Below are 9,826 nucleotides of genomic sequence, written 5' to 3' on the forward strand. Positions count from 1 at the left end.
CGCAGACCCACTGCTATAAAGTTGGCTTTGGGCTGAGGCGTCTTCATTCATGAGCAAACTGGGAAGTGGATCCTGCGCTGCCGGTTGATTTCACTGACACACTCACTATTACGTTGGACAATGCTGCGAGTCAGGTGTCTGAGAGGAGGTAGCAGAGGGGCCGAGGCTGCCCATCTGATCGGAGCCATGGTTGGTATTGTGGTGGTTTCATGTCTTCTTCTATTTTTTCCTTCCAGAAATGTTTGAAACAATTTAGTTTTTGTTATAAAAAAAACACACACACACATATCGGTAAATAAGTGAATAAAGGAAAATCTGTTGGACATTTTTCTTCACTGTACTCTGCATCTGAGCTGCTTCTTTAGCTTGGGATCAGTTTCATTCATTTAGTGATCTTTTGTTGTTGTTGTTGTTGTTGTTGTTGTTGTAGTGTGTGGGTGTGTGATTGAGCGCTTCAGCTGAAAATACAATTTGGAGAAGAAGAAGAAGAAGAAAACTAAAACGTTGAGATCATCTCAAAGAGACATTAGTCAAAAGATTGATTTGTTTCTAACTGCTGAGAAAGTTTTTTTTGTCTCTGGTCCCTGAGTGACAGTGAGCAGCTGTTTGCCACAGATGCGCTCCCATACTCAGTGACACTGGAGCTGATCAGTCAGCAGAGGACTCTCTGTGGAGATAGCGGCTTCTTATTGACATGTGGACTTTAGCACCAAAGAAACCGACTTTTCTGAAGCAGATATCTGTGTTAATTATCAGCCTCTGCTGTTTCACTGTGTTTGAATTAGACTGTGTGTGTGTGAGCTGCCCGCCACGTCATTTACCAGACTCTATCACTTTGAATTTCCCTTCATATCTGGAGCTAAAACACAACAACAAACAAGCAAATAGCAATAGTAACACACATAGCTAGTTTTGTTTTCATCTAATATACAGATTGTATTAATATGTGTAGTTTATTGGATCTGAAAAGGTCGATTTAAAAAAGAGCCTTTCTCAGTATCTGTAATTTCACAAAACTGAGTTGTTTTTTTTGCACTGAAGAACATTTTTAATAACCTCCAAAAACGTATGCTTCATTTCCTCCCCTCTCCCCAGCTTGGACGGGCGGTGACTGGATGGGCGCAGAGGGCCTTCCAGAGCACTTCCAGTGCAGCAGCTGCACAGCCGCGTCACGCTGCTGAACACGTTACTGAGCCCGTCCAGCAGGAGTGCCCCGTGTGTAGCTACAATGAATGGGACCCTCTTGAGGAGGTGATCGTGGGCCGCGCCGAAAACGCCTGTGTGCCTCCCTTCACCGTGGAAGTGAAAGTAAGCCATTATGTCGAGATGACCTCTGTGACCCAGACATGCTCACGCGTGGGCCACGGATGTGCAGGTAAAGAGCTACTAATGTGTGCACGGTGAGGCAGTGAGATTAACTTCACGTTGTCATTTTGTGAACCTCTCAACAGGCTAACACATATGATAAGTATTGGCCCTTCTACCAGCAGTATGGGGGCCAATCCTTTCCTGCGGACCACTTGAAAAAAGCTGTTGTTGAGATTGAGGAAATGTGCAATATTCTGCGTCACGAGGGCGTCACTGTGAGGAGGCCCGAGCCCCTCAACTGGTCCAATGAATACAAAACTCCAGACTTCACGTCATCAGGTAAAGAAGTAGACGGAGCAGAGGTGTCACTCACTGATTAGCCTTTTAAACGTGTTTTCATTACACATTTATATCAAAAATATGTTGAAAATGTGTGCGTAAAGAAGTAGTCCAAAGCTCAAAGCCAGTGATCAATGAAAACACAAGTACTAGTACAATTGTGAGGTACTTTACTTGATTATTTCCATTTACTGCTACTTTATTCTTCTACTCCACCACAGTTCAGAGGGAAATATTGTCTTTTTTTCCCAACTACAATTACTATTCCCTTTGAGATCAGTTCATTAAATATGCATTTTTATTGAATAAACCACACATAAGTAACAACTTTAAAGTACTGTTTACCTATTAATGCATTAATAATAATCATCCAATATTATAATGATATGACACTGACAAGGTCTATTCTACCTAACGAGTACTTTTACTTTTGACGCTTTTGAGTACATTTAACTGGGAAATACTTACGGACTTTTACTATAATGTAATGCTACTTTTACTTCTTTCACCTGCTGGTCTCTTTCTGTGTGATAACAGCACTCAAATTGTATTTTATAGAATATTCTTTCCGTGAGCTAATGGTTGCATTGCTGAATCGGTTGCAGGCATGTATGCTGCCATGCCCCGAGACATCCTCATGGTTGTGGGGAATGAGATCATCGAGGCTCCGATGGCCTGGAGGGCTCGCTTCTTTGAGTACAGAGCGTACAGACCTTTGATCAAGGAGTACTTCAGAAACGGCGCAAAATGGACCACCGCTCCTAAACCCACCATGTCTGATGAGCTGTATGATCAGGTGAGGCCTTATCTTGAGAGATTAGGACAGCGCATGCTACACGTTCGTAGAGTGGACTGATGCTTTTTGACGGGATAACCTTTTGGAACTCCAACATTAAGTTGAACCTTGACATTGTTTAGGTTCCTCACATCGCCACAGATCTCTCTAGGCCACACAACTGATCAATTGAGTGTAAAATCCTAACTGTCTTTCAGGACTACCCCATCCGCACAGTGGAGGACAGACACAAGCTGGCTGCCGAGGGGAAGTTTGTGACCACAGAGCACGAGCCCTGCTTCGATGCTGCCGACTTCATCCGAGCCGGGAGGGACCTTTTCGTCCAGAGGAGTCAGGTATGAAGGCAGTCCTTGAAAGCACCCCCAGGTACAAGTAGTGACGTCTGTAGTGTAGACGTGTTAATGGGAGTCACGTGCAGAGCGACATGCAACATGCAGAATGAGAGATTAGATAAAGCAAGGATTTGCTTCAGCTAAACTCCAGATGACACACAGATTCATTCACCCTTCATTCACTCAAAACTAATACAGGTAGATACAAGTTTAAGAATATACAGCTCAAACCTCCTCCGCTGTTTATTTGTTGTTTTTTGCAGGTTACAAATTACATGGGAATTGAGTGGATGCGCCGTCATCTGGCTCCAGACTACAATATCCACATCATCTCATTCAAGGACCCGAACCCCATGCACATCGATGCAACTTTTAACATCATCGGGCCAGGACTGGTGCTGTCAAACCCTGATCGCCCATGTCGCCAGGTACTGTAGGACAGGATAACTCTCACAGTGTCCTGTGCTGCCCTCTTGTGGAGAAAGGCTTTAACTTCTCTTTGTCCCCCTTCCTCAGATCGACATGTTCCAGAAGGCTGGTTGGACTGTTGTGAAACCTCCGACACCTCTGATTCCTGATGGTGTGTACCAAAAGTCATCTTCTCCTCCAGAAGGAACAAGTTTCCAGCTGTTCCTTAAAAAAACAATTCCTTCCCTCTCCCTTTCTATGTAGACCACCCACTGTGGATGTCCTCCAAATGGCTGTCCATGAACGTCCTGATGTTGGGTGAGAAGCGTGTTATGGTCGATGCCAACGAGAGCACAATTCAAAAAATGTTCGAGAGCCTCGGTGAGTTCCCAAACTAAAGTTATTCCATCTTGTTTTTGCAGCATTTAAAGATCTTCCCATTCATTTGTATTCAAATACTCCATATTTGAGGCATACGTGTGTTTTTTGTTGCAGGCATCAAGACCATAAAGGTGAATATACGCCACGCCAACTCCCTGGGTGGGGGCTTCCACTGCTGGACCACCGACATCCGCCGCCGCGGTACCCTGCAGTCCTACTTCCACTAGCCATGCCAGAAATAGGCAGTTTTTATTGACCTTTGAAGATTAAAGCTTCGGTTTGGAATTTTGCTTCCACTATAGTTATTGAATCATAATTGTCAGTCCATTGTGTATGTACACACTAATCACAAATCTAGTATATTTTAATTTGTGTGTTTGGCTGCAGCTCAAAATCAAAGCATATTCTGTTCAAACGTGCCTGGAACCAACTATTAATGGGGCAATCTTTTCATGACAGGTGGCACCAAAGATATGTTCTGGAAATGTGTCTTTCTGCCCTAAATGAACATATATGACTTGTTTTGACTACGCTGTGCAACACAATGCCTTTGCAAACAGCTTTGTCCTGATATCTCTCTATATAGCTGTATATACTCAATAGCAACAAATTAACATAACTTTACTTCATCCAGTAATCTCAATATTAACTGCATTTCTGGCCTGGCTATTGTGAAGCTGAATCGTTTATGGCTCATCCATCTAAAAGTCATAACTTTGAGTACAAGGTACACTTTGGTATGTGAAAGTCATCGAACAAGGAGGAGAGACGCGACCTCCTCGTGGGAAAGTCCGGCACCAAGTTTTTCCAAAGTTTTTTTTTATTTAAACAAATGTATAAAAGTTGTTAAGTAGGTCATTAAACAATATACATTTCTTATCTGTAGTATATTGTTTTGTAAAGATTTTAATTGATTTAACGGACAAAGTTCTATTTATATTTTTCATACTCTTGATTGGATTATATATTTACTTTAAAAGTTTGTGGTCCATATCAGATATTGTGTACCTTTTGCCTTTTCTCCTATTGCATATCTGGGCCAGTTATATGCTCCTCGTCATTCTCACTGAAACGATTGGCTGCTTCTGTGTGCAACGCAAACATGCCGAAAGAATGAAACGTGTTTTGTTGTGAAGATGTTTTCTGATACCTTTGCTGTATTGTAGGATGTTCAAGTCTTACGATTTATTTGTGAAACAATTAATTAAAAAGAGAGGCTTTAGCTCAACAGACAAATAAATGCAAGTGATGTTTTGTATGATGCAACATTAATAAATGTAATTAAAAAGGGTTGTGCGTCTTTTTTTTCTTATTTGTTATATTCAACACATTTGTGTTTTGTTAAGTGAAAATATTTTGCAGCATATCAGTGGTGTGAAAAGTATTGATATCAATAAAAATCAAATAAAAGGCAGAGGAGTAAATATTATGATATTTCCAAATTGAACTGTAGTGGAGTTGAAGTATAAAGTGTGAAAGTAAATCATATAGTGGTAATATTCCGTGTGGGTCACAGACCTGAGGACTTGGTTGATGAAGTTGCCTCTAACTGTAACTCCTTTTGGGATAGGCTCCAGCGCCCCGCGACCCTAATGAGGATAAGCGGTATTGAAAATGGATGGATGGATGGATGTAACTCCTTTTTGTCTGTAAACATGAACCAGGATGACAGAGATTCTGCATCACATATAATTATGGTAGCTTCACTGGACAGATTAATAACTTTAACTTTTGTTTAAAAAGAAGGCCGATTCTATTAAATGAATGGCTTGTAGCCAGAGGTGCTATTTCCAGTTCATAACTTTAAACTGAAGCCGCACACTGTTGTGTTACCTTCAAATAAATAGCTCCGGTTCGCAGTGGTGGAAATACTAAGTATATTTCAAGTTTGAGGTACTTTTACTTTGACTATTGTATTACTTTGCAGATTCAGATTATTAACACAACATGTAATCAACACATCAAATAGGGGGTGTTGTTCAATGTTAAGCTAAAGATAAGGTAGCGTAAACATGAATGCATCAATAAATATAATCAAATGACCCATTATTCTGTCATGTATGTTTTGTTGTGAAAACCTTTCAAAAGTTACATTTTGACTGAAGATATTTGATTTATTTGAATATTTCTTCCTCCCCTGCTGAGGAACAACTATACGTGAGGAATGATCTGCATCTTTAGGGCAGTGTGTATTCATAATGTCCTCAATCTGATTGACCTTCTTCGGCCCTGACATCATGCGCCTTCTTCCGCAGACACATGCTGGACTCCTGGACGCTGTCACGAGTACGAGCACGAGCCTATTGAACTGCTTCAGCTTTATCACAACGTGGTCCGGACCAGGCGGCGAGGCTGCAGCTGTGGCCCGAGAGGATCCTGCGGCTGAAGGATAAATCACACTCCGTCGGCGTTGAAGGTGCCTGTGTGTCTGTGACAGGTTCACGAGAAGTCGCTTCTCTTCACAGCTGTTGAGTCCTCCTCTTCTGAGTCCTCCTCTTCTGGGTCCCCCCCCCCCCCCCCCCCCCCCCCCCCCCCCCCCCCCCCCCCCCCCCCCCCCCCCCCCCCCCCCCCCTGCTTCTATGTGGGCCCAGTCTTCTGCAGATGGATTGCTTGTTTGTACAGCTGCCTATAATTACGTAACACTGCAGCTGCCTCAACAGCTCCTCTCAAACTGATTGGGATATGGTAATGATTATGGCTTCAATGTCTGGGGGAAAGCAGCTGCCATCTTCTCACATTCTCTTGACTCCACGTCAGAAATGGATCCACGTGTTCAAATCTCTGGTAGCTGAAGCTCTACAGGTGGCCACGTTGGGTTTGTTCACCCATGTTGGGACAGACAATAGTTGGTGGTGGTAATATAAAAGAGAACGTGAGAACTAGAGGAGAGAAACACTATTGATCCCCCCCTGTCTTGTAGCTGTGAATGACATCATCTTCCAAACCCCTCAGTTTGTAATGCAGGATTTCTGTTGTGAATTTGTGGACTTCCATCCAGGACTCGACTTCCATCCAGGACTCGACTTCCATCCAGGACTCGACAAAAAGTCCAAGAAGACTTGTTTTCACAGGCTGGGTTGTTCTAGCCACGACAATGAACGTGACCTTTAAGTGAACAAAATGGGGGGGGGGGGGGGGGGGGTTTACAGGAAATTAGATTAATGTGTTGGTAACCTGGAGTTCATTAAAATGATTTATTAAATCTGGACCACAAAACAAAATGAATGTGGGTCACTGACCCGGAGCAGAAAGGACAGATTATCCTGAGATAATCCACGTCCGTTAGGTTTCACACACTCACTTTAATCTAATGATTTGAACAAGGTGACTTTTCAATGGTCTGGTATCATGGTCAGTCCGCTTATTGATCTGTGAGCACAATGCGTGCAAACAACACGGAATATCTGAATTTGTAAATCCTAATAGATACTCGTGACATGAAATGCAGTCACTGCCAAATGATATACGCTGCTCAATTTACACGATAGTTTACTACCTTCAGAAGAACATGTCTAAACACTTTCCTTTTGAACGTTATTATTATATAACATGTTATATAGAGAGAGCAACAGAATACATTCTTTAGATTTAGATTAAGTCCAACAGAAATATCTTAATAATCAAATAAGTGTATTAAACCCCTCGAGTTATATAACGACTTGTGTGGAGAGATACAAACTATTTTTAATTCAGCCTTTTAAAATATATGCCGTATATTTTGTTATGGTAATGTGAATAAGTTTAAGTCACTATTTGTAGAAAATAGAAGTTCACTCATTTGGCGCCCCCTTGTGGGCAAAATCCGGAAGTGATGAAGAGCACAATTTGGTTTAAAATATGTTTCAAAATCCAATACGGCCAAAGTGGAACATGTTTTCTTGTTAAGTTAATAATATCGTGAAGGCTCTGGTCAGCAAGATAATTATCTTTGATGAGATCAAACTGATCATTTGAACTGCACACATATTAGCAAATTGCAGACTCTTTTTACTTTTAGTACATACTGCAGCTGCCCTTACAAAGTGCGTACCGCTGCACACAGTTTGCATTTAATTGACACACACACTACTTCGTCATGAGGACTTTGACCGTCCTGCTCAGAAATCCTCTTTGCAGAGGATTGTGGGTCAGAATGTCCAGAAAAAGCATGCTGGCTTGCATACTGCAAAACATGTTGGCATGCTGCATTTGACAAACTACGCATTGGGACATACTAACTCTCTACTTATGGATACATTTACATCTCTCCATTGCACATTATTAACTCTGCTTCCTCCCCGGAGTCGTTGTGACTTCACGTCCATCGGACCTGGAGGTGTCTGATGCCTGGTGAACCGGCCTCCTGCCTCGGCCTTGCTGATGCGCCCCGCCCCCCCTCTTCTCTACCTCCTTCTGATTGGAGTTCCATTCATACATTGTCATATTCATGTAATGTGTTTATGTAACTTTGTAAATGCTGTTCATTCTGTACACATGACATCTATTGCATCTGTCCATCCGGGGAGAGGGATCCTCCTCTGTTGCTCTCCTGAAGGTTTCTTCCCTTTTTTCCCTGTGAAAGGTTATTTTTGGGGAGTTTTTCCTGATCCGATGTGAGGTCCTGGGACAGGGATGTCGTATGTGTACAGATTGTAAAGCCCTCTGAGGCAAATTTGTAATTTGTGATATAGGGCTATATAAAATATACTGAATTGAATTGAATTTTTCTGGCATACTAAATAGTTGTGTAGTACTGAACTCATAGCAAATAACGCCCTATCAGGCCTCCAAAATGCCAAAATCGGACCGAGTATATGGCCATAATCGTAGGTACATACCATAATCATACGGTTAGATTTCGGCTGTGGACTCTGAACTGACAATGCTGCCATTCCACTGCAATCATGCTGACAAAATGCCAAAACTACTCCAACTGTGAGTAGCCTCATGCTGATCTACTATTGAGCAATTTACATTTTGAACAGGAAGCCAATAAGATCAAAACAAGAAATACATTTTGTTCATTTTATTAAGATAATCCTAAAGTCATAATAACTAGGGCTCCCAAGTGGTTCCAGAGGTTTGGGTTATGTGACTCAAACATAATCTAATTTTAAAAAGGCATCAGTCATGTAGTCATATATGATCTGGTGCTTCTAGTTTTAAAGTGCTTTATTGTATTAATTGATGTCTTTTTGTTCGGAAATGTAGTGATTTTAATGTTTGTATGTTCGTAGTTTTAGGTCTTAAAGGCCCATCGAGGGACGGGCATTGCAAATAAGTTTCAGCTATAATGCTGTGTCCCTATAAAATTAAATATTAGATAATTATATATATATATATATATATATATAAGCTTCCTTTGACTATAAAGATGTATCCTTTGTCGTAATAATTTTGACCTCAGGAATGTCTGCCCAGCAGTTGTTCTCCTGTATTTGAACAGATTTACTGTAAGGCCACCTGGTGTTCTCGAACTAAAAGAAGACGACCTTGACCGTTGGAAGAAACACCATCTCAGCGGTGACACCAACCGTTTCTAGTGCAGCTCCTTTCAGGACTTCCGGGGCTGCTTGATTTCCTGTTACAGTCGCAGGCAGAACGCGGACGGTGGCGTTGGACAGGAAGATGGAGCGGGGCTCAACTCCTTTCTGTGAACGCTATGCCGGAGCACTTGAGCTTCGTACACTCGGACCGCAGGCTTCTGCCTAAAACACACTTTATAGGCCCAGGACACATCAAGTATCTGTATTGGAAATGTTCCACCACCACAAACCCATCACCACTATTGTATCAGAGAGTGAGAGGAGTCTTTGAAACATTATCCAAAATAACCCTTGCAAATAACAGAGAAACTATGAGATACTGCCTGGGTTATGTAGAGAAAGTGTAGTTTTTTCCTAAGTTGGTTGACCTCACTCTTTAAAGAGAACTGTCTTCTATTTGTCTGCTAATGTTGCTCCAAGGAAATGCTGATGTGTGCAGCTTCTGGACGATGTTGCTATTTCTTTACTGGTTAGACATATCATTAACTAATTTAATTTCACCCACCAAATCCAAGCTAATTCTGAAGGTTATGGGAATAATCACAGTTTATGGGTAGTTCAGCTTCATCTTTGGCTTATTGGTTAAAAGGGAAATGAAAAAGTGTGGAGACTGAATATTAATATTGACATTCAGAGTGTAATATCACAAATGCAGACGTTTGTTCAACACGGAAGACGTTTCAAATATACTGGACCAGCTTTAATAGCGTGATTATTTTTACATAAATCAATGCTGT

The 9,826-nt window shown here is 41.7% G+C and overlaps 1 protein-coding gene across 1 annotated transcript; it reads left to right on the forward strand.

The window, feature by feature from the left end:
• The first annotated feature begins 51 nt into the window (after positions 1-51).
• gatm (glycine amidinotransferase (L-arginine:glycine amidinotransferase)) lies at positions 52-4,864 on the forward strand. Its single transcript, XM_034528915.1, has 9 exons — positions 52-189; positions 1,096-1,308; positions 1,452-1,647; positions 2,253-2,443; positions 2,641-2,778; positions 3,039-3,203; positions 3,292-3,355; positions 3,448-3,564; positions 3,679-4,864. The coding sequence occupies exons 1-9, from the start codon at positions 121-123 to the stop codon at positions 3,789-3,791; spliced, it is 1,266 nt and encodes a 421-aa protein (XP_034384806.1). The 5' UTR covers positions 52-120; the 3' UTR covers positions 3,792-4,864.
• The last annotated feature ends 4,962 nt before the right edge of the window (positions 4,865-9,826 follow it).

The sequence above is a fragment of the Cyclopterus lumpus genome, chromosome 3, assembly GCF_009769545.1.
Source record: "Cyclopterus lumpus isolate fCycLum1 chromosome 3, fCycLum1.pri, whole genome shotgun sequence".
In the NCBI taxonomy this organism is placed as follows: Eukaryota; Metazoa; Chordata; class Actinopteri; order Perciformes; family Cyclopteridae; genus Cyclopterus; species Cyclopterus lumpus.

What these genes read in the sequence shown, in the direction of transcription:
- gatm (XM_034528915.1), top strand. Translation starts at nt 121, where the DNA reads ATGCTGCGAGTCAGGTGTCTGAGAGGAGGTAGCAGAGGGGCCGAGGCT. An exon ending in CCTTCACCGTGGAAGTGAAA is followed by an intron (nt 1,309 to 1,451) that starts GTAAGCCATTAT and finishes ACCTCTCAACAG; the next exon opens with GCTAACACATATGATAAGTA. An exon ending in TTTTCGTCCAGAGGAGTCAG is followed by an intron (nt 2,779 to 3,038) that starts GTATGAAGGCAG and finishes TGTTTTTTGCAG; the next exon opens with GTTACAAATTACATGGGAAT.